We start from the raw sequence: 25,114 nt of genomic DNA, 5'->3' as shown, positions 1-25,114 counted from the left end.
TGGTAGTTGTTTAATGCTAGTTTGGGGTACTCTGTATGGCACCCTGAGCAAATTAATACAGGTGTTTTGATAGTTTCAAGTGTGTGCTTGCCATTGGGTTGCCTGTAATAGTACCTACATGCTCCTCCAACAATGCAAGAGCGAATTCAATGTTTTTTCAGGTCTTATTAGTTTAGAAATACTAGCTGGTGAAAAGATTTCCTAAGAAGGAATAGAATATGCTATCTTACAGAAGTTTAGAAGTTTTTTTCAAATGAAAGATACTGAGGCCTTTTCTAAGGTCACACAGCATGTTAGGATCCAGCCCAGACCCTCAGAGCATAAAGCACAGGCCTCGTGGTGCTGCATTTAAACACTCATCTCTGCAGACCCAGGACATGGGCTACCCTGTTTCTCTCTTCCTTCCCCAGGACACAAAGGCAGGCTGATTCAGGGAGTCTCGGGCCAAGTTAAAGAGAGGTCATGGGGCCCAGCTTCCAGCTTTCAGAGAGCCCAGCCACCCAGCCTACCTAGGTGGGAGGTTGTTTATAGACAACTCTGAAGGCTAGCCAATGACAGGGTTCTGAGCCTCCTCTAGATGTGTCTCTCCATTCTGAATCACTCCTCATGGCCCACTCAGTGGCAGCAATTAACATCTGTTTCCTTTCTTCAGTTCTTGCCAAGACAGGGCAGCCTGTGTAGCTCCTCCTTGTAATGACATGATCACTGTCTTGTGCAACAGCAAAATGCTTAAATCTGGAACAGCTACTGCTGGGTGCTTACCAAGAATCAGCTGCTTTACCATATTATCTCATGTGACAAAGCATCCCACCTTGCAGATCAGGAAGTGGTAAAAAAACAATCTAGGTTTATTGCCATTCAACGATAACGAAGCTAGGATTTAAACCCTGTGAAGGTAACTCCATACCCTCCACCCTGCCCACTCTGATTTCCAAATCAGACTTTCAGGACCAAGGTCTTACCAAGGTCTTACCTTTGGAAGATTTTTTATAAAGTATCTTCCAACATAAAGCATGATGCAAATTCCATTAGACCTAGAATATCCTGACCACTAATGGGTATTTCTCAGGGCCTGAGTCTGACTCTCTCATCCTTATATTTTATGAAGGAAAAAGAGATGATCTCCTTCTGAGAACTGTTGATAGATCTCACCATCAGCACCCCCATCCCAGAATTTTATTCTCCTCAACTCAGTCCCGGCATCATTTTCTTCTAGAGCAGCGGTTCTCAACCTGTGGGTCGCGACCCCTTTGTAACAAGGAAAATACATTGTGGCATTAGGAAGGTTGAGAATCACCATTCTAGAGCCCACAGCTGACCTTTCAAATATTTTGGCTATTTTGGTGCCATTATTTACTTCTGTGGAGTTTTCCAAAGTTTCACAAAAAAACAAAATTTTTTGGCTCCTGATCAGTCAAATAAGTCTGGGAAATGCAATTACTACCTCTTCCTTGTGGGGATTCACAACACACATACACATATTAAAGACCCTGAGAAGTCTTGCAGGAGAAAGGCCTGCACTACTCATCTTTGTTTAACCCAGGGTCTCCCACATTTGATTGGCATAAAACATGTTTTGCACTAGCTATTCCTTCATATTTTCCTTGTCCAGGAATACTTTTCTCCCAAAAGTTTAACTGTTGAAATTCCTCAGGTCTCAATCCCAAACCTCTTTCTCATCTCTCTACATGGTCCCCCTAACTAATCCCAGTCCCAATCATGGCTCAACATATCATCTGTGATGGTAGGTTTTATGTGCCAGCTTGGCTGGGCTCTAATACTCAGTTATTTAATCAAACATAAACCTAGATGTTACTATGAAGATATTTTTTAAATGGGCTTAACATTTACAATCAGTTGACTTTAACTAAAACAGATTATCCCTGATAATGAAGGCCTCATCCCTTCAGCTGAAGATCTTTTTTTTTTTTTTTTAATTAAATCAGAGCTGTGTACATCATTGCAATCATGGGGTACAATGTGCTGGTTTTATATACAATTAGAAATACTTTCTTTCTTTTCTTTTTTTTTTTGTAGAGACAGAGTCTCACTTTATGGCCCTCCATAGAGTGCCGTGGCCTCACACAGCTCACAGCAACCTCCAACTCCTGGGCTTAAGCGATTCTCTCGCCTCAGCCTCCCAAGTAGCTGGGACTACAGGCGCCCGCCACAACGCCCGGCTATTTTTTAGTTGCAGTTTGGCCGGGGCCGGGTTTGAACCTGTCACCCTCGGTATATGGGGCCGGCGCCCTACCGACTGAGCCACAGGTGCCGCCCAATTTGAAATACTTTCATCAAACTGGTTAACATAGCCTTCATGGCATTTTCTTAGTCATTGTGTTAAGACATTTATATTCTACATTTAGTAAATTTCACATATACCCTTCCACTGAAGATCTTAAGGGTAAAAACTGAGGTTTCCTATAGAAAAATGAGAAATTATGCCTCAAGATTATAGCATCAACCCCTGCCTGAGTTTCCAGCCTTCTGGCCTGCCCTATAGATTTGGATTTGTCAGCCCCCACAATGACATAAGCCAATTTCTTGAAATAAATTTCTTGGTAGATAGATAGATGCAGAGATAGAGACAGAGGCAGATATACAGATATCCTATCGGTTCTGTTTCTCTGGAGTACCCTGACTGAAGCACATTGATACCAACAACTCTCAAATGTGCAGCTCTTTGCTGAGGATCTGTTTCTGAGCCAAATGCCTACTGGAGAGTCCCATTTAAGTATTTCACACTCACCTCAAACTTAAGTCCAAAACTGACCTTTTCGATACTCTCCTTAAGAAACATCTTCTCAATAGTGACATCAGCAAGATGGCTGACTAGCGGTGCCTAATGCTTGTCTCCCGCACAAAAAAGAACCAAAATAACAAATTTAAAATAGACATTTCAACTACAGCATTTGAGAGAAAGCATTGGAGAGCATCAGGGGAATGGCAGAAACTCTGTTGAACATAGAGTCTCAGAACAGATGTACAGAAAAGGGAACAAAATGCCAGCCTTTACCTCCTCAACTCCTTACTCAGAATCAGCTCAGAACCAGAAAGAACTCTCCTTGCAGGGAAAAGGTAAGCAGGAGGTCCAAGAAGCCCCCATGAATGCTATTGACACCAATAGTCTTCGCTGATAGAGAATCTTGCAATCCTCACAGGCCCTAAGCCCAATCTAGGGAACTTCTAGAAATTTGCACAGTTGCACTAATCCGGAGAAGAAGCTCACATAGTGTCCCAACCCCATGATCCAAGCTGCTGGTGTAAGATGCCATCTGAGACTAAAGCCACTAATAGAGTGCCTCCTCCTCCAGGGCTCAGTAGCCACTGTATCTCCCCATCCTTAAGACTTCACTACTACTACTCTATGCTCACACATAGTACAGCACCATTCCCCAGTGAAGCGGCTACAGTTCCCTACCTCCTGGTAGCAAACGGCCTAGGAGGTACTCCATCTTCCCCATCCCAGTGGCTACAGCACACCAACCCTGGCTACTCAGAGTCTAGGCCTGGCAAAATGACCATAACCCTGATGCCTGAGCCCCTGAGGCATTCTGCCCCCTCACTAAGGCCATATCCAACCCAGCAGTGGAACAGCTCCAGCATGCCCTTAGCATGGGAACCATCCCAGTGAGGAGATAGGACCAGACCTGAGAGTGGAACAGCCCCATGTCATATGGGACAGCTAGTGTCCCCACCCCCAGGAGGGAGGCCCCAAGCAGTGACACAAAATCCTGCAGCCGAGGCCACTGAGGTACTCACAAGCATTACCGACAGTGACTAAAGCTGAAAAACTGCACAGAGATTATACTACTGCACTCACCTAGAAACAAAACCAACATGCCCTACCTAAACACCCTACACAGCTACAGGTGAAAATCTTCCCTACAAAAGGCACTCTATGGGGCAGCACCTGTGGTTCAAAGGAGTGGGGCACCAGCCCCATATGCTGGAGTTGGTGGGTTCAAACCCAGCCCCAGCCAGAAACTGAAAAAAAAAAAAAAATAAAATAAAAACAAAAAACAAAGGCACTCTATGAAATTGGAAGAGATCACAGGTTACTGATATCAACACAAGGACACAAGAAACATGAAAAATCAAGAAAACATGACACCACCAAAGAACCACGATAAATGTAGTAGTAACTGACCAACCCAAAGAAATGCAAATTCAGCAATTGCCTGAAAAGGAATTCAAAATAATGATCTTAAGGAAATTCAGCAAGATAAAAGTGTTTACAGATACATAAGTCAACAAAATTGGGAAAATTATTCATAATTTAATTTAGAAAAGAGATAGATATCAATTTTAAAAAATACTGGAGCTGAAGACATTTCGTCAAATGAAATGAAAAAAATGTGACTGAGAACTTCAGCACCAGGCTAGATCTAGCAAAAAAAAAAAAAAAAAAAAAAATTCTGAACTCAAAGATAGTTGTTTTGAAATAACCCAGTCAGAGGAAAAAGAAAAGAGAATTAAAAAAACAGCAAAGAAAGCCTACCAGCCCTATGAGATACCATTAAGCAAACAAAATTTGTGTTCTGGAAGTTCCAGAGGGAGAAAAGATGAAGAAATGCACAGAAAATTTATTTAACAAAATAATAGCCAAATACTTCCCAAGTCTGAAGAGCAATATAGACATCCAGAACCATGAAGCTCGACAGACTCCAACTCAACTCAACTCAAAGAAGTCTTCTCATAGGCATATTATAATCAAATTATCAAAAGTCAGTGACAAGGAAAGAATTCTTAAAGCAGCAAGAGAAAAGTATCAAGTCACATATAAAGGAATCCTTACTAGACTATCAGCAGTTTTCTCAGCAGAAACCTTTCAGGCCAAGAGAGAATGGAATGAAAAAAATTGTCAGTCAAGAACACCACACTCAGCAAATCTATCTTTCAGAAATGTAGGAGAAATAAAGTCTTCTTCAAACAAGCAAAAGCTGAGAGAATAATGACTAGACAGACCTTACATGAATACTTAAGGGAATGCTTCAACCAGAAGGAAAAGGATGTTAATCACTGCAATAAAATTAGATGAAAATACAAAACTTACTCACAGAGGTAAACTCATAATTAAATTCAGAATATTCCATTACTATAGTAATTGTATATAATCTTTCAAATTTTTAATATAAAGGTTAAAAGTCAAAATAGACAAAAATAACCATAGCTACAATAAGTTGTTTAAAAACATACAATATAAATAAGATGTCAATAAAGGCAACAAAATTATAAATTGTGGGTGGGAGGGTAAAAGTCTAAAATATTTGCATGCAGTCGGAGTTAAGTTGTTATCAGGTTAAAATAGTCTTCTATGAGATTTTTTAATGTAATCCCCAGGGTAATCACAAAGGAAAAAAATTAGAGCAGATACACAAATGAGAAACAGAAAAGAATCAAAGCTTATCACTACAGAAAACGAACAAAATAATAGTAGAAAAAAGGAACAAGAAATCTATAAAATAAACAGAAAGTAATTAACAGAATGGCAGAAATAATAACCTTGAACATAAATTAATCAAATTCTCCAGGCTGAATGAATAATAAAAAGAAATAGTAAACTTCTGCCTACAACAGACTAATTTCACCTATAAAGAGATGCATAGAAAGAAAGTAAAGAGATGGAAAATAATATTCCATGTGAATGGAAACAAAAAGAGCACATAAGTAGCTACATTTATATAAGATAAAATAGATTAAGTAAAAAACTGCAGAAAGAGACAAAGGTGATCATTATATAATGACAAAAGGTCAATTGTGCATGAGGATATAACAATTGTAAGCATATATGCACCCAACATTGGATCACTTAAGTATATTAAGCAATATTATTAGATCTAAAGGAAGAGTTATACTGCAATACAGTAATAGTTGGGGACTTCAACACCTCACGTTCAACAATGGACAGATATCCAGTCTGATGTTTCTTTCTTCAACAAAGAAACATCAGACTTAAACTGCACTTCAGATCAAATGAATCTAGCAGATATTTAAAGAACATTCTACCCAACAGCTACAGAATACATATTCTTCTAAATAGCATGTAAAAATTTCTTCAGGTTAGATTGTATTTTAGGCCACAAAACAAGTCTCAAAAATTTTTTAAAATAAAAATTATATCATATTTTTGTGACATCATATTTTTATATCATCATTTTAGGAAGAACTTTGGAAAATATAAAAATACCTTGAAATTAAACAACATACTCATAAATAATGAAGAAATTAAAAAGGATATTTAAAATTTTTTGAGAGAAATATAAATGGAAACACAATATACTAAAACATATGGGATATTGTAAAAGAAGTTCTAAAAGAGAAATGTATAGCAATAAATGCCTACTTCAAAAAATTAGAAAGATCTTAAATAACTGAATGTTGGAGTTCAAAAACTTAAACAAGCAAGAACAAACTAAACCCAAAGTTAGTAGAAGGAAAGAAATAGTAAAGATCAGGGGAAAATTACCAAAATAGAGACTATAAAATAACAAAAGACCAACAAAATAAAAAGAGTTTATTTTTTGAAAAGCTAAACAAAAGTGACAAATCTTTTACTAGATTAAGAAAAAGACAGAAGGCTTGGCACCTGTGGTTCAAGTGGCTAAGGTGCCAGCCACATACACCTGAGCTACCAGGTTCAAATCCAGCCTCAGCCCACCAAACAACAATGACAGCTGCAACCAAAAAATAGCTGGGCATTGTGGCAGGTGCCAGCTACTTGGGCGGTGGAGGCAGGAGACTCGCTTGAACCAGGAGTTGGAGGTTGCTGTGAGCTGTGATGCCATGGCACTCTACCCAGGGGGACAGCTTGAGGCTCTGTCTCAAAAAAAAGTAAAAGAAAAAAAGAAAGAAAGAAAAAGAAAAGAAAAAGCAGAAGATTCAAATAAATAAAACCAGAGACAACAAAGGAGACATTACAATTGATACCACTGAAATACCAAGTTTATAAGAGACTCATGAATAACTACATGCAAAAACTGGAAAACCTAGAAGAAATAGACAAATTCCCAGACCCATACAACCTAAAACTAAATCATGAAGAAATAAAATACATGAACAAGGCAATAATGAGTAACAAGATTGAATCAGCAATAAAAAGTCTAATCTCTCCATTATAGAAAAGCCCAGAACTTCGTGGCTTTGCTGCTGAATTCTACCAAACTTTATTTTTTTCTTTTGAGACAGAGTCTAACTTTGTTGTCCAGGCTAGAGTGCTATGGCCTGAGCCTAGCTCACAGCAACCTCAAATTCCTGCGTTCAAGCAATCCCCCTAGGCAATTGAAGCAGATTCAAAAATACACTACTGGGACCTGATCAAACTAAAAAGCTTCTGCACAGCCAAGAACACAGTAATTAAAGCAAGCAAACAATGGGAGAAGATATTTGCAGGTTATGTCTCCGACAAAGGTTTAATAACCAGAATCCATAAAGAACTCAAACGTATAAGCAAGAAAAGAACAAGTGATCCCATTGCAGGCTGGGCAAGGGACTTGAAGAGAAACTTCTCTGAAGAAGACAGGCGCATGGCCTACAGACATATGAAAAAATGCTCATCATCTTTAATCATCAGACAAATGCAAATCAAAACTACCTTGAGATACCATCCAGTAAGATTAGCCCATATAACAAAATCCCAAGACCGGAGATGTTGGCATGGATGTGGAGAAAAGGGAACACTTCTACACTGCTGGTGGGAATGCAAATTAATACATTCCTTTTGGAAAGAAGTTTGGAGAACACTTAGAGATCTAAAAATAGATCTGCCATTCAATCCTATAATTCCTCTACTAGGTATATACCCAGAAGACCAAAAATCACATTATAACAAAGATATTTGTACCAGAATGTTTATTGCAGCCCAATTCAAAATTGCTAAGTCATGGAAAAAGCCCAAGTTCCCATCGATCCACAAATGGATTAATAAATTGTGATATATGTACACCATGGAATATTATGCAGCCTTAAAGAAAGATGGAGACTTTACCTCTTTCATGTTTACATGGATGGAGCTGGAACATATTCTTCTTAGTAAAGTATCTCAAGAATGGAAGAAAAAGTATCCAATGTACTCAGCCCTACTATGAAACTAATTTATGCCTTTCATATGAAAGCTATAATCCAATTATAAACAGAATATGGGCAAGGGGAGAGGGAGAGGGGAGGATGAGCAGAGGGAGGGTGATTGGTGGGATTACACCTGTGGTGCATCTTACAAGGGTACTTGTGAAACTTAGTAAATGTAGAATATAATTGTCTTAACACAACAACTAAGAAAATGCCAGGAAGGCTATGTTCACCAGTGTGATGAAATGTGTCAAACTGTTTATAAAACCAGTGTATGGTGCCCCATGATCACATTAATGTACACAGCTATGATTTCATTTAATAAAAAACAAAAGAAGACAGACGCACGATCTACAGACACATGAAAAAAAGCTCATCATCCTTAATCATCAGAGAAATGCAAATCAAAACTACTTTGAGATATCACCTAACCCCAGTAAGAGTAACCCACATAACAAAATCCCCAAACCAGAGACGTTGGAGAAAAGGGAACACTTCTACACTGCTGGTGGGAATGCACACTAATACATTCCTTCTGGAAGGATGTTTGGAGAATACTTAGAGACCTAAAAATAGACCTGCTATTTGATCCTGTAATTCCTTTACTAGCTTTATACCCAGAAGACCAAAAATCACAATATAACAAAGACATCTGTACCAGAATGTTTATTGCAGCCCAATTCATAATTGCTAAGTCATGGAAGAAGCCCAAGTGCCCATCGACTGACTAATAGACTAGCAAATTGTGGTACATGTATACCATGGAATATTATGCAGCCGTAAAGAAAGATGGAGACTTTACCTCTTTCATGTTTACATGAATGGAGCTGGAACATATTCTTCTTAGCAAAGTATCTTAGGAATGGAAGAAAAAGTATCCAATGTACTCAGCCCTACTATGAAGTAATTTATAGCTTTCATATGAAGGCTATAACCCAACTATAGCGCAAGAATATGGGGAAAGGGCCAATGAAGGCGAAGGGAGGGGAGATGTTAGGGTGGAGGAAGGGTAATGGGTGGGGCCACACCTATGGTGCATCTTAGAATGGGTACAGGCAAAATTTACTAAAGGCAGAATACAAATGTCTACATACAATAACTAAGAAAATGCCATGAAGGCTACATTGAACAGTTTAATGAGAATATTTCAGATTGTATATGAAACCAGCACATTGTACCCCTTGATTGCACTAATGTACACAGCTATGATTTAACAATAAAAAATAAAATAAAATAAAAATAGCCAGTTGTTGTGGCAGGTGCCTGTAGTCCCAGCTACTCAAGAGGCTGGGGCAAGAGGATCACTTGAGCCCAAGAGTTTAAAGTTGTTGTGAGCTAAGACGTCACAGCACTCTACCAAGGGCAACAAAGTAAAACTGTCTAAATAAATAAATAAATATGACAGGTATACAAAAAAATGCTCAATACCACTAATCATCAGGGAAATCAAAAGCAGAATGAGAATCATCTCACACCTGTCAGAATAGCTATTATCAAAAAGGCAAAAAACAGCAAATCTGGCATGGATGTGAAGAAATGAGAATTTGTATATACTTTTGGTGGCAATGTAAAGTAGCACAACGATTATGGAGAACAGTATGAAAATTCCTTAGAAAACTGAAAATAGAACTGCCATACGAACCAGCAATCCCAGGACTGGGTTATTTACCCAAAGAAAGTGAAATCAGTATGTTTAAGAGATATCTGCAGTCCTATGTTTATTGCAGCACTATTCACAATAGCCAAGACATGGAATCTACCGCAGTGTTCATCAACAGAAAGAAAATGCGGTAAGTATACATGGTGGAATATTACTCAGCCTATCAGTACAGAATAGAATAGTGTGGTTACCAGAAGCTGGTAAAGGCAGCAGGAGAGGGGATGAAGAGAGATTGGCTGATATGTAAAAAATACAGATAGATAAGAGGAATAAATTTGGTGTTTTATTGGATAGTAAAATGACAACAGTTAACAGTATTGCATTGTATATTTCAAAGTTACAAGAAGAGAGGATTTTGAAAGTTTTTATCATGAAGAAATGGTAAATATTTGAGATAACAGATAAGCTAGTTCTAAGATATATATGGGTATCAAAACAACATACTCTACCCCATAAATATGTATAATTATTATGTATCAAGTAAAAATAAAATAAAACTTAAAAAAGAGTTAAATAATTATTACAATTTAAAAAGTATAAAATTCACATAAAGATAGATAAAACAGCAGTGGCATATAGCAAAGAGCCTAGAAAAAAAAGGAAAGCAGAAGGAAAGAAACATGTTCTTCCTTCATCTTCTCCATTTGGGTAAACAGTACCCCCAGCTGCTCCACCACCAAGCACTTGTGGCTCTACCTTCAAACTACATCTCTGATTGGCTCACGTCTCCTTCTCTTCCTCTGGTCTTGAACCCCTCCAACCCATCTGCCACACGAGAGCCCTGGTGGTCTTTTCAAATGTGTGAAAGCCTCCAGTGACTTCCCATTCCAGTGGAAGCGGTATTATGCCACACAGGACCCCCTTCAGGAATGATGACTCATCACTCCACCTGCCAGTAACACTACTGCTAATGATCCTCAGCCAGGTGCCCCCTCAGTCAAGGTCACAACCCTTTGCAGGGCAAGCAACATCCGATGAAGGAGATAAGCAGGAAGGCCAGTCCTCTTACCCCAACCTTGGACAGCTTTTGGGGGCATCCATCTTTAGAATTTTCACAGGTTGGCTGAGGCTTCTCTTAAGACTGCCTCATTGCTCAGGTTTTCCCTTTTTTCAATTCTTCCTTCCCTTCCCTTTCATAGCTACTGTCCCCTGAGGCCTCCTGCAACCTGTAAAGCCACTGGACCAGAAAACTCCAAATTCTTTAAGCTGCTCTACCGGTCTGAGTCCGAGATGGCCCCACTAGCTATTCTACCCCGCCCATCAGCTATTCAGCCCCTGCGCTGTCTAATCTTGCTTTTCCAGTTGCTCAAGCACCCCAAGCTGTCCCAGCCTCAGGACCTTTGCCTGTGCTGTTGCCCTGCCTGCACTGAGGCTTCCTGCTCTGCAACTGGTTTCTTCTTATATTCCGTATTCTGGGACTCAGTGCAAATTTTCCCACTGCCTCCCTGACCTCCCGAAGTACAGCAGTCCCCACCTTACCCACAGTTTCAGTTACCCAAAGCCAACTGCAGTCCAAAAATACTAAATGGAAAATTCCAGAAGTAAACAATTCATACATTTTCATGATGAAATCCCACACCATCTTGCTTTGCCTCCCCTGGAACGTGAAGCATCCTGTGTCCAGTGTATCCTCACTATAAATGCTACTCACCAGTTACAGTGCAGGAGAAAACATGATGTACAGAATTCAGTACTGTCCACAGGTTCCAGCATCCACTGGGGGTCTTGGAACACACGCCCCCACAGATAAGGGTAGACTACTTCTTCCAGCTTTCTGTTTTGGAGACCACTGCATCCTGTCTGGTTTCTCTATAGAACTCACAATTACAGTTATACATACATACTTAGGTTTCTCTGCCTGTCTCTATCCCAAGTTTGTAGTCCTCATGAGGGCCAGGAGAGTCAAGTGTGACCCTAAGTATCTAAGAAAAAGGATGCTATCTTCAACAATTTCAGTTTCCCTATACACAGTTTTGTGACCTCCCATCAGGGGACCAACAAGATTTATGCTAAAGATAAATTCTCACAGTGCCAACTTTGTAATGAGGTAATCCAATTCCATCTCTATTAAAAACGTCGTAAAGGAACTACTGGTTTCCAAGGAAAACATTTTCTGCAATGCCTCCTTCTTTGCTGTGCACATAGGCCAATTAGGCATCCAAGCCAATCGAAAAATGAAAGGAGCTTTTCCATACAGGTACTTTCTGATAGATTACACAGAAAAAAAGTCATAAAACCAGGAAAAGACACATCAACATTCATATATTCATCTTACCCTGTGAACATCTACATGGCACAATATTGATATTTCCCATGCACCTATTTGACCATCACTATGATTTTCAAAAGTTGGCAGGTCCAGAGCATTCCAGCACTGTGGGCTGGCTCCCTCTCTCTGTACCTGCTCTCGCAAGGTACCCTCAGACTAGGCTGAAACTCTCTGTTTAATTCGCTTCCCTGCACCAAACCAACAGCCTGCACAGAGCCTGCCCAAGGGAAGGGGTCATAGATGGAATGAGTAATGGGGATGTGGGGTTTGAACCTGAGCTTTCTGACTCTGAGTTCCAAGTGAGCCTTCTTCAAAGGCTGCGCACATATGTGTATTTGTAATACACATGCTGGTCCCTCCACCTACAAGGTTTTTCTCAGCTTGCCTGCCTTTCAAACTCCTATTCATCTCTCAAAACCCAGCTCAAATATCCCTCTATTATAAATCCTTCCCTAATTCTGCTTATTAATCAAGGTTCTCTGGAGAAACAAAACTGAGAGGAGATGGATAAATATATAGAGAGATGTAGATATAGATGGATTTATCATAAGGAATTAGTTCAAACAATTATGGAAGCTTCGAAGTCTCACAATCTATCTCTAAGCTGGAAACCCAGAAGAGTTAGTGAGAAGGCAGGAGAAGATGGATTTTCCAGCTTGAAAACAGGTAGAGAGCACAAACTCTCCCTCACTCTGCCTTTTGGTTATATGAGGCCTCTAAGAGACTGGATAAGGCCCACCACTATGTCGGACAGAACAATCTGCTTTACTCTACCAATTCAAATGTTAATCTATTTGAATTAAAGTAGGAGAGATAAATACCCTCACAGACACACCCAGACATCACATTTAAACAAATATATGGGCACCCTGTGGCCCAGTGAACTTGACACATAAAATTACACATCACTCTCTGCCTTGAACTGCATCAGTTCTTTTGGTCTTCATACCCAGATGAAGTCGTGGAACTCCATTGCCACTGCAATGCATAACAGACTGTCACTCGATGTCAACCTGTTCTTGTCCTCAGGCAGGCTGAGAGCTTCTGGGGGAAGCAGGGAGACAGCTTCCCTCATCACTGTGCCTCTGTGCCCACACAGGGTCTGGAGCCCACAGGGGATTCAAGACATGTTTGTTGACCTAAGAAAATCTATCGCTCTTCTTATATATAAACAATAGGGGTATGAATACACTCTACAAAAATTTCAGCACTAGCTACATGTCAGCTCTGTTGTAGGAGTTGGGAATACATGATCTCAATAAAAAAAATAAGTTTTGCATCTGATGGAGCTCACATTCTGGTGAGAGAGATAGGAAGTAAAAAAATAAGCACACAGACATGTAATATGTAGGTGGGGTTAGGGCTATGAAGAACTGGCTTGGCACCTGTAACTCAGCAGCTAGGGCGCCGGCCACATACACTGGGGCTGGCAGGTTTGAACCCCGCCTGGGCCTGCTAAAAACAACAATGACAACTACAACAAAAAAATAGCCGGGCATTGTGGTGGGCATCTGTAGTCCTAGCTACTTGGGAGGCTGAGGCAAAAGAATCACTTAAGCCTAAGAGTTTGAAGTTGCTGTGAGCTGTGATGCCAGGCACTCTACCAAGGGTGATGAAGTGAAACTCTGTCTCAAAAAAAACGGCTGTGAAGAACGATGAAGCTAGGCAAGAGGAAGAGAGGTTATTTCTCTGATAAGGGGGTGGGGGAGATGTAGGAGGACCAGAAGGACCTGAGGAGCATGCATGTGGCTCTCTTTGGAAAAGGTGCTCCCTGCAGAGGCCGTGCAAAGGCCCGGAGGTGAGAGAGGTTGTGGCATATTCTAAACAAAGCATAGAGGCCAGAGGAGCTGATGGGGTGACCCAGACAGGGTCTATAAGAAGGATGATCAAGTAGGCAGAGGAGTCTGTGCACATGCAACCTGGCTGGCCACTGTCAGATCTTAGTACAAGTATTTTTCTGTGCCTGAGACAGAGCATCAGACGGTTTCAGACAGAGATGTGACATATCCTGACTCGGCCTTTAGAAGATAGAGAAAGGGCCAGGCGTGGTGGCCCACACTTGTAATCCTAGCACTCTGGGAGGCTGAGGTGGGTGGATGGGTTGAGCTCAGGAGTTTGAGACCAGCTTGAGCAAGAGTGAGACCCCCCATCTCTACTAAAAATAGAAAAACTAGCCTGAATAGTAGTGGCACATGCCTGAAGTCCCAGCTACTTGGGAGGCTGAGGCAAGAGGATTGCTCAAGCCCAAGAATTTGAGGTTGCTGTGAGTTATGATGCCACCGCCCTCTACCCAGAGTGACTGAGTGAAACTCTGTCTCAAAAGAAAAAAAAAAAAAATAGAAGACAGAGAAATACAGCTGATTTTCCCAGTTATGAGTCCCTTCCGTGTGTGGCCCCTGGAGAGTTGTCCTCCTGTGTACTTAGGGAATTGCTGAGACTCCCCTAAGAGGAGGCTCTGGTGAGCCTTACTGCCCAGATGAGAAAGTTTTCATCTCCCAATCAGGGCAATGCAGGGACAGAGAGTTTTATACAGAACTTTTTTTTTTTTTTTTTTTGAGACAGTTTCACTCTATCTTGAGTGAGAGTACCTTGAGTAGAGTACCATGGCATCATAGCTCACAGCAACCTCAAACCCTTGGGCTCAAGCAGTCCTCTTGCCTCAGCCTCCCAAGCAGCTGGGACTAAAGGTGCCCCACCACAATGCCCACCTAGTTTTTTTCTATTTTTAGTAGAGATGGAGTCTCACTTTTGGCTGGTCTCCAACTCCTGAGCTGAAGCAATCTGCCTGCCTCAGTCTCCCAGAGTGCTAGGATTACAAGATTGCTCCTGGTCTTTTATTTTTTCTTAACTTTCCTGGTCCATGGAGCCCCTGGTCCAGCAAAACTTTCTCTGCCAAGTGGGTACCTTTCTATCCCAGAGCCCTTCATTTCCATGCTGTCTGCCAGGCCATCAAGTCAGGCCAGGGTAGCATGTGCAGCAGCCTGACTGCCCAGCATGTGCTCCAGCCAACACTGTCATCCTGTATATTTCTGAGTGTTTGTGCTTTTTCAAACCTACTCTTGGGATTTTATGCTTAGTTCCCCTGTATTTGACACCCTGTTCTCACTGTTTCCCTCCTTCTATATGCTCTTAGGTGGTATTTGCCTGGCACCAGGTCAGTGCTCCATATGTGTTTGTAGAATAAAGGGATAAATGCTCAGACCTTGTGCTTAGAGAGGAGCAGAAGGTCACACCAGGGTTTGAATGATGGATGAGTGGCTAAATGGGGAGACAGGAGTGGAAGCCACACTTAGCTAATACTCACAGGCAGGCATGTCCAGGAGTCATCAGGAGCCCATGACTCACCCCACTCAGCAGAGGGTGGCCCTGGATGCTACAGCAAGGCTGCAGAGGAGTTTGTGAGTTCCAAGGGGTTGGGCTGTTGTCTTGGAAAATGAGAAAATCCAAGTGCTTCCCAGAATTTTAATCTGGCAAAGGATAGACTGAAGGAAAAGAATTAGAATGTCTGGAAATTGGTTTCAAGTCCTCTGTCATAGACTTTGCATGTTGCATGAGTTTCTAAACCCTGTGATAGGAAGAAAGGTGTGACTACAAATAGCCTTGAACAGAGGCCAAAGAACACCAGCCAGATCACAATTAGGATGCTGCATTTCATTCTGATAAGATGTCTGCCCGGCTGTGGTTTTATTTCCTTCATCTGCGAGTTGTGACAATAACAGGCACATTGTGCATGTTGAAAAGACTCAGAACCCCAGAGCTGCTTAGCATATCAATGTTATTGTAGAGATGTGCTGAGAGAAATGAGTTGGAATCTTCCATCTTGAAGAACCTGCTGGATTTAACTAGAGAAATTAAGGGTTGAAAGTAATGATAGTGTCACAGTGACTGTGACCACATGTCCCCACACACCTCAAACCCCAGAACTCACCTTCCTGTGAACATGCATAGTCTAACTGAGCATAGTCCAAGCCCACATCTACTACAGGGAGTCCAGCCTGCCCAGAGTGTCCCCCTTAGTAATTAAGGAACCCCAGGGAATGTTGGTCTGTCCCACTGAGCAGGCTGAGTTGTCCTCCATGTCCAGAAGGCAGCCTTGGACCCTCCACTGGCCACTTCTTTACCCAAGCACCCGGAGTATCTTTACCAAGTATCGCTCACACCAGACTACAAACTTTAACCAAACTTACGGAGAGCACGGCAATCACACAGGGAACTAGATTCAGAAAAGGTAAGCAAAGCAAACTCAGCAGAGTGTTTCATTGCCTTCCACTGCTGAGCATCCTCCTGCAACCTCACAGGGGCCTGTATTCACAGATTTGGGGTCCCCTCACGCTGCCATCTGCCCCACTCCCCAGAGGCAGAGGGAGACCCTCTGCTCCCCTGGATAAAGGTTTACTTCCCATTTTCAATCCCCGGTGAGTAACAGTGGGAAACTGTGTTTTCTTTTAAAACATTTCTTTTTCCATTCCACCCACGGGGTGGGGCTCCCATGGCCTTGGCAAGACCACTACAGACTCATTTCCCAAGTCCAGCCAGACTCATTTCCCAAGTCCAGCTTACTCAGTCTTCAATAATGGCATGTGGGTCAGCAACAGAGCCAGCCCCGCCATGGCCCTGCTACACTCAAACCACTTCGCCTCACGGTCTGTCTTCCTGCTTGAGGCAAAGCCAAGATCAGATCTGCACATCCCTCCTCCTGGTGAAGCTGGTCTTAGACTCTCCCATTAGTAAATAAATACTTAACCGGGAAACATCACCTAAGAACTCAGAAAACGGTCCAGTCTAAACTCAGACTGAGAGAGAAAAAGCCAACCATTGGCTCACCAGATCCCAACCTCCATTACTAAATAATGGAAAGGGCAGGGATTTGGGCCTTTCTGTGGTTCGGAATGATGGGAGATGATTGCCCAACATCTGCATGACTAGAAATGTCCCAATCTCCTGATAGGAAAGAACCTTCTCCTAAGACAAATTGCACCTTCCTTTCTGAAATATATGTCAGCTCATAACATTAATTATTTTTCCTGCTTCCACAATTGTAAGGTCTCTAGCAACAGAGAAAACTGTTACAAAATTTGAAAAATGCAGTTTGTCCCCACCGAGTTGTCAATAGCAGAAATGAAACACAAGCAAAAGGCCAGATTCTGAAGACGCGTGTGACAAAAATCTTCTATTCCAGACATTTGAAGTATCACCTTTCCAGAAGCCAGATTCTAAGCCCTGAATTCTGGCATGAATACATCCTCCTGCATATAAGGAGGGGGGCTAGAAATATCTTAATTTTTAGGAGTTAAGACAGCACGGTAAATGGCATTCAGTTGAAGGGTCTTACTCCCCGGCTCTCAAAGAAAGCGACAAAGTTCTTGCTACCTGAAACTTGGAGTACTGAGTAGCAATTTAACTTGAAATCTGCAGACTTACATCAAAAACAAATTTCAGAACTGCCAAGGAAGATTAAGGAAAAGTGTATCTGACTTTACTCAGCTCTGAACATTGCATGAGTCAAACGTTTTCCGAGCTCTCTGTTTGTATAATGGAGTTCACACTGATGGATTCTTGGCGCTATATCCTTCAGGACCAAAATCCAAAAGGGGACATTCAAGCTGGCTCCGACAAGAGTTGCTACAGAACCCTAGACATGCAGGAGCCAATTATAAACGAGGCAAAAGTCATCCCTCAAAGTTCACTGATGCTTTGTGGGCCTTGGGCAAGTCAGTAATGCCAAAATTTGTTTTTCGGGCATGTTTGCCAACATATGGTTCTTGGACAGGATTACGGGCCTCCCCAGATGTTATCAAAGTAAAAAGGGAGATGGTACTGGAATAATTTTTCACCATCCCCAAAGTGTAAAGGAAAGTAGTTTTTCCTATCCAAATCCCAGCTCACTTCCTCTGTCTTGAAAGACTCACTTTTTCGGCAATCCCCCCCAATGACATCATTGGCATGAAGGTTATATAATTGAAGACAATCGCATTTCCACAGAGCTTCCCAGAACAGAAAACACCTCTGAAGGCAGTTCTCATTATCAGAAAATCCAGCTGAAGTTGTGATTCTTTCATTGTCTGCCTGAGTAAGTAAATGACCACCCTTTTTTCTCCTATGAGAGTATAATGTAAAAAGAAATCAGTATCTCTTAGAAAAAAAGAACAAAAAGCTTCCTTTTACACCCATATATAGGCAAAATTTTCTGCTACTATGAGTGTACTTCTCTTTTTAATAATTCTAAATCAATGTAAGACTTTTATTTCCATGCCTAGTTTAGGTTTTAATTGTTTTTCCAGAACAGGAGAGAGTGTGTTTGGAACAGTTTAGGACAATTTCCAGTAGTAACTCCTTTTATCAAGGTCAAATGAAGTACATCAGGGCTGAAGACAGCCATCAGCATGGACTCTAACCAATTACGGTCTACATATTCTGGTTTATAAAAATCAAATCAGTCCTTCCAGGATGGCTTACAAGGTTTCATAAGACCAGTAAAGTGGTTGGGTTATGTGTGACGTGAAAATAGCGTCTTATTATGTGACCAGGCTGACAGTCTTTAACATCTGTGTCTGTATTTCCAATGCTTTTATCATCACCTCACTGCTGAAATTGGAGTTAATTTGAAGAAAGATAATTTGTTAAGGAAAGTCATGCTCTCTTCCAAGTAGTGTGTGCCAAGGTTGAAATGTGCAGAATTCAGAAAATATCACAGAGGAATTAACAGAATCGTTGTCACCCAACATCCCTTTTGATTTTTCAAATAGAATCAAATATCACTAATAATGTCAGTAGCTGCTGTTTACTGACGCCTACTGTGCGCCAGGCAAATATCAGAGCTAAAGCTAAGCCAACGATCAAGTTGGCTATTCCTCTCTGGCCAACTTTATAAACATAGGCAACAGCTGATGAAGAAAATCCTTTTAAAAATAATGGAGACTTTACCTCTTTCATGTTTACGTGGATGGAGCTGGAACATATTCTTCTTAGTAAAGTATCTCAAGAATGGAAGAAAAAGTATCCAATGTACTCAGCCCTACTATGAAACTAATTTATGGCTTTCACATGAAAGCTATAACCCAGTTACAACCTAAGAATAGGGGGAAGGGAGAAAGGGAGGGGAGGGAGGTGAGAGGTGGGCGGAGGGAGGGGGATTGGTGGGATTACACCTGTGGTGAATCTTACAAGGGTATATGTGAAACTTAGTAAATGTGGAATGTAAATGTCTTAGCACAATAACTAAGAAAATGCCAGGAAGGCTATGTTAACCAGTGTGGTGAAAATGTGTCAAATGGTCTATGAAACTAGTGTATGGTGCCCCATGATCGCATTAATGTACACAGCTATGATTTAATAAAAAAAAATAAAAATAAAATAAAAAAAGGCCTGAGTTAGCAGACGCCTACTGTAGTCACAGTGGCCACAGCCACATCCAGGCCTTGAGAGTTGGAGGGCAGTGTCCACTAACCTGTCCGGTTCTAACTAAAGTCCTTGTCTAGATGGTGGTCCCTGACTTCCTGCACCCCCGTAGTAGTTTCCTGCAGTTGCTGTAACTACCATAGACTTATCAGCTTAAAACAAGGTAAATTATTATCTTACAGTTCTAGCGATCAGAAGTTCAAAATCAGCCTGACTGAGCTAACATCAAAGTGTTGGCTTCTTCTGGAGGCTCGTGGAAGGGGTGGGGGGAATCTGCTCCTTGCCGGTTCCAGCTTCCAGAAGCCTCCTGCATTCCTTGGCTTGTGGCCCTTTCCTCTGTCTTCAAAGCCAGCAGGATAGCATCTTTGATTTCTCTTGACTCTGACACCCCTGCCTCTCTCTTAGAAGAACTCTGTGATGACATTGAGCCCACCTGGGTAGTATGGGATCCTTTCTCCATCTCAAATTCCTCACTTTAACCACATCTGCACAGTTATTTTTGCCATGAAAGGTAACACATTTTCAGGTCCCAAGGACTAGCACATGGACGTCTCTGGCTGTTATTTTGATGACTCTACATCCCTGGGGCACAACCCCTCCTTTGGTCTGGTGAGGGCCTGGGCAGCCTGCTAAGGTTCAGGTTTTTTAAAAATTCATCATCAAGTTCATCACAAAACACTTGTATTTTAGTAATTCTATGTATATGCTTTAAAATTTTGTAAATTCTATCAAATGCAGCACCTACTGCAGTTAGTAGAATATTGAAACTTATTTGTGTGCAGTTACAAATTGTGTGTGCACCACAATTTGTTCCAATCACATTCCAAACACAGTGTGTGTTCATTGATCTCTTAATAATAGTAAGAATATTGATGTGACTATGACACTCCACTCCACCCAAATTTCAGTTTATATTATCCTCATAAAAATGTAATAGCTTTATTTCCAATAACTATGAAAAATTTAAACTTAATTTAGAACAGCATTTTTAAAAAGTCAGTTGTTGGCTCGGTGCCTATAGCTCAAGCAGTTAAGGCACCAGCCACATACACCGGAGCTGGCGGGGTCGAATCCAGCCCGGGCCTGCCAAACAACAATGACAACTATAACCAAAAATAGCCGGGCATTGTGGCAGGCACCCATAGTCCCAGCTATTTGGGAGGCTGAGGCAAGAGAAACGCTTAAGCCCAAGAGTTTGAGGTTGCTGTGAGCTGTGACACCACAGCACTCTACCGAGGGTGACATAGTGAGATTCTGTCTCCAAAAAAAAAACTCACTGCTTTGATTTCACAAATTGGATGAAAGAATTGAATTGTGGTTAGAATTCATTGGTTTTTCTAGCTGAGTAATCTAAGTATACCAATATTTAACTGGCATCATTTTACTGTTCTTGAGGTCCTTCTTCTGGAACCAACACATACCCAGCCCTCACTTCCATTGTTGTATGTGCACAAGAAAAGCTGGAGCTAAACATGAGCTGAATTAACTTAAAGAATAGTCATTTGATCTAAGTGAAAAGTCCTATCTCTCTTAGCAATCTATAGTGTAACAGCATCTTTTGTAGTCACATATGTGAAATCTGTGTCTTAGGACACAATCTTCTTAAAATTACTAACTTCTAATCTGGCAGTTCTGAGTCTTCAGTTTTCTTGTTGTCGGTGAAATCTCTACAGCCCACATAGTGATGTAAATATCAACAAACATTTTGTGCAAGTTACACATTCATCATCAACTTCCTTGAGAAATACAAGTTCAGTACTTCAATTTTCATTAGACGTATGGTTTTTAGCTCATCACTGCTAGAAGGGTTTGTTGCAAATTTTAAAAGCATTGAAAAATAATAAAATAAACAGTTGTGGATTTACACTCTGCAAAAAATGACCAAACCATCGTAACAAGAGCATCCAGCCTCCTTCACATCTGGGTCAGGACAGTTCAGCTTTTGTGTGCCGTGGGTATTTTACAGCCACCAAACCATGATTTCCTGTGTTTCCCACTGATCTGTCAACAGACGGCCCAGTGGCTTACTCTCTTCTCTGTCTGCTCTCTACCTTTGTGATTTCATCCAGACTTGTGGCTTTAAATATCATCTGTGTGATTATAACTCCTAATTAGGCCTCAGGGTCTCAGACCTTGTCCCTGAATACCTAACTTGTCTTATCTAATTGCTCACTGGACAATAGACTTATGAACCTTAGTAAGTCCAAAGTGAACTCCTGATCTTCCCCCTGAAAAACCTGCCCCATCTTCACTCTGTCATTTCATTTCACTTGATGACAACTTCATACTCTCAGGTGCCCAGGCCAAGAACCTTGGTATCATCTAACTTCTCCTTTTCCACACCTGAAGCCAGTTAAAAATCATAGCAGTACCACCTTCAAAATATGCCTGGGACCTGGTGCCTTCTCACCACCTCTCCTGCTATCACCCATGTGCCATTGCCTGCCAACATAATTATTTATTAGGTTTATTTTTAATCAATTGTCTCCTCCCACCAGACTCATTGAGGGCAGGGATTTTTAACCGCTTTACTGTTGGCCATGTCCCAAATACCTAGAACAGCAGCTGGCACATAGTAGGTGCTCAGTAAATACTTATTCAGTGGCTAAATGCCCGGAGCAACCACTGAATTATACTCAATGTTAATGACTCAGTGTGATATGATAATGTCACAGCTAGAAGGGACTTTTCGATGTCATCATGTCCTCCTCAGATAAAGAAAGGCTCAGAGACATGAAGTGTCTTGCCCAAGTCACACAGGCAAATAGACTCCTCCAAGATTAATTTTGTCTTACATAATATCTTCTGTTAGAATCTGTGGGACTTTGCCCAGTTGGAGGAATCTTAAGTGTCATTGAGCAATGGCAATGTTGATGATGATGTAATAGTTAACGCTTGTTGAGCACTTAAGTCAGAAATTCTGCTAAATATTCAGTGTACATTAACTCTTCCAGGTTGGGGAAGGATTCTTAGGTGCTGGGGGTTGTCTGGAGCCCTAGAAATCCCACAGTGTTGGAAGCTGCTTGCTCCACATGTCAGACATTGAGGGTTCCCTGAGTTGGCTATGGCCAACTTTGCTGGCAGAAGCCCCCAAACCCACGAGTACAGGATGCGATCTAGGGACCACGGAGGGCTGGTAGTTGTGATTTGCCCTAAGGAAGGAGCAGCGTTTCTCTGCCTATGCCTTTCCCCCTGAAACAGCGTGAGGTTGTGGGAAGCAGGTCAGATGTGCTTGGCTGTGACATTGGCCTGTGGAGTCCTGCTTCTGAGGGCCACAGCTCAGCAGTGGCCAGCTAGGTCTCCCTGGACAAGCTAGTGAACTCCTCTGAGCCTGGCCAGGTGAGGGCATCACATGCAGCAGAACCAGATAGACCAAGAGGGCAGGCTTTTGGATCAAACTAACAGGAGTTAAATCCAGGCTCCACCGTGGACCAGCAGTCTGACCCCAGGTAAGTGACTCGGATCTTAGTGCTCAATTTTCTCTCTAGCCAACTGGAGATAACAACAGAACCCTGCTCCCAGGGCTGCTAGGAAGATTAAATGAGAAAATACTTAAATGTGAAACACTTAGGATGGTGCCTGGGACATAGAGACCATTAAATAAATGTTAGTTGTTATTCTTATGATGTTATTAGTTATATTTTTGAAGCCTACCTGAAGAACCTTCTCATTCTGGAAGCCTTCCAGCATTGCCCCACCCTGGCCATGTCACTGGTCCCAGTACCAGCGATCGGCCCCCTCAATCTGTCCCTTTCCTAGACTTTGCTTGATTCTATCTCACATCACAACTCCTGTCTCCATGCCCTTCAGGACCAAGATCTGGGAACTTTATCCCCTCTAGATGGTGAGCACCATGAGGTTGAGGCTGCTCCATCCCATGGACCTCCCGAACCTGGCATAATGCTGGCACTAAATGTCTGTTAAACTTTTAATAATAATACTTACATCTTTGTTAAATAGACAAATGACCTTCCATTTGGCCTTCCTTTCTACCAATGTGCTAAGCACCCCATAGTCCTATCACCAGCCCACACACAGTCCCACAAGAAGGATATAGTTAATTCCAATTTTTTTAAAGGAAATTAGAAATCAAAGAGTCTAAGTTGTTCACACCAAGTGGTTGTACCGGGATTTGAGCTTTTTAGGGCCCTTCCTTTAAAACAGAGATCATTACACTTTTCCTCTAAAGTAGCAAATGGTAAATATTTTCAGTTTTGCAGACCAGATAGTCTCTGTGGCAAGCACTCTGCTCAGCCATTATTGCACACAAGCAGCCATAGACCACACACGAATGTGTAGATTGGTACGTCAATAAAACTTAATCATCCAAATCGGGCTGCAGGCTGATTTTGGCCCATTGGTGGTAGTTTGCTCCCTCCTGTTTTATTCTATGGTCTGTTCTTTTCAGGTCATTGTGGATGGCATCTTGGACTCCCCTGGAGCTCCAGTCCTCCAACCAGAGCCAGCTCTCACCTCTCAATGCTACATCTTGTGACAATGCTCTGGAAGACTGGGACCTGCTGTACAGAGTGCTACCAGTAGTTATCATCATCATCTGCTTCTTTGGTCTCCTGGGAAACCTTTTTGTCCTGTCCATATTCCTCCTACCCAGGCGGCGACTGAATGTAGCAGAAATCTACCTGGCCAATCTGGCAGCTTCTGATCTGGTGTTTGTCTTGGGCTTGCCTTTCTGGGCAAAGAATATCTGGAACCAATTCAACTGGCCTTTTGGAGCCCTCCTCTGCCGTGTTGTCAATGGGGTCATCAAGGCCAATTTGTTCATTAGCATCTTCCTCGTAGTGGCCATCAGCCAGGACCGCTACCGTGCACTGGTGCACCCCATGGCCAGCTGGAGGTGGCGGAGGCGGAGGCAGGCACAGGCCATCTGCATGCTCATCTGGGCTCTGGGGGGGCTCTTGAGCACCCCCACTTTCCTGCTGCGGTCCATCCAAGTTGTGCCAGATCTGAATATCTCTGCCTGCATCCTGCATTTTCCCCATGAGGCCTGGCACTTGGTGAGGATGGTGGAGTTGAATGTGCTGGGTTTCCTCCTACCTCTGACTGCCATCATCTTCTTCAACTATCACATCCTGGCCTCCCTGCAAAGGAGGGAGGAGTTCAGCAGGACACAGAGTGTGGTTCCCAGGGATGGCAAGACCACAGCACTGATCCTCACACTGGTGGCTGCCTTCCTGCTCTGTTGGGCCCCCTACCACTTCTTCGCCTTCTTGGAATTCCTGAACCAGGTGCAAGCCATCAGAGGCTGCTTCTGGGAGGAGTTCATTGACTTGGGCCTGCAGTTGGCCAACTTCTTTGCTTTCATCAACAGCTGCCTGAATCCGGTGATTTATGTCTTTGTGGGTCGGCTTTTCAGGACCAGGGCCTGGGAACTTTACAAACAATGCGCCCCTAGAAGTCTTGCTCCAATGTCCTCGTCCCATAGGAAAGAAATCCTCCAGATTTTCTGGCAGAATTAAAACAGCAATAAACCAAAAGGCTTAGCTTTCTTGCCAATTATTTCTGACATAATAAATACAATTACGGTAGACTAAATAATGACCTGCAAAGATATCCAGGACTTAATAGTCATTGGAACTTGTGAACGTTACTATATACACGTTTGGTAAAGGGGATTTTGCAAATATAATTAAACTAAGCGTTTTGAGATAGGGGAGATGGTCCTAAATTATCCCAGCATACTCACAAGGGTCTTTAGTGTC

General features: G+C 42.0%; 1 protein-coding gene across 2 annotated transcripts in view; it reads left to right on the top strand.

Annotated features, from left to right (window-relative positions):
• Positions 1-24,889, top strand: part of LOC128594160 (B1 bradykinin receptor-like) — a 67,198-nt gene extending 42,309 nt beyond the window's left edge. Inside the window, exons 1-2 of one of the 2 annotated variants that reach the window (XM_053602708.1) lie at positions 17,974-18,066; positions 23,803-24,889. In XM_053602708.1, the coding sequence (XP_053458683.1) occupies positions 23,813-24,871 (1,059 nt within the window). In that variant the 5' untranslated portion in view covers positions 17,974-18,066; positions 23,803-23,812 and the 3' untranslated portion in view covers positions 24,872-24,889. Of the gene's footprint in view, positions 1-17,973; positions 18,067-23,802 lie in introns of those variants that run through there. The other variant, XM_053602707.1, reaches the window with a different exon arrangement.
• Positions 24,890-25,114: the final 225 nt, after the last annotated feature.

This window comes from Nycticebus coucang, chromosome 9 (assembly GCF_027406575.1).
Source record: "Nycticebus coucang isolate mNycCou1 chromosome 9, mNycCou1.pri, whole genome shotgun sequence".
NCBI lineage: Eukaryota > Metazoa > Chordata > Mammalia > Primates > Lorisidae > Nycticebus > Nycticebus coucang.
Note: the sequence above shows the minus strand (reverse complement) of the source record. Positions and strands in the feature narration are given on the sequence as shown.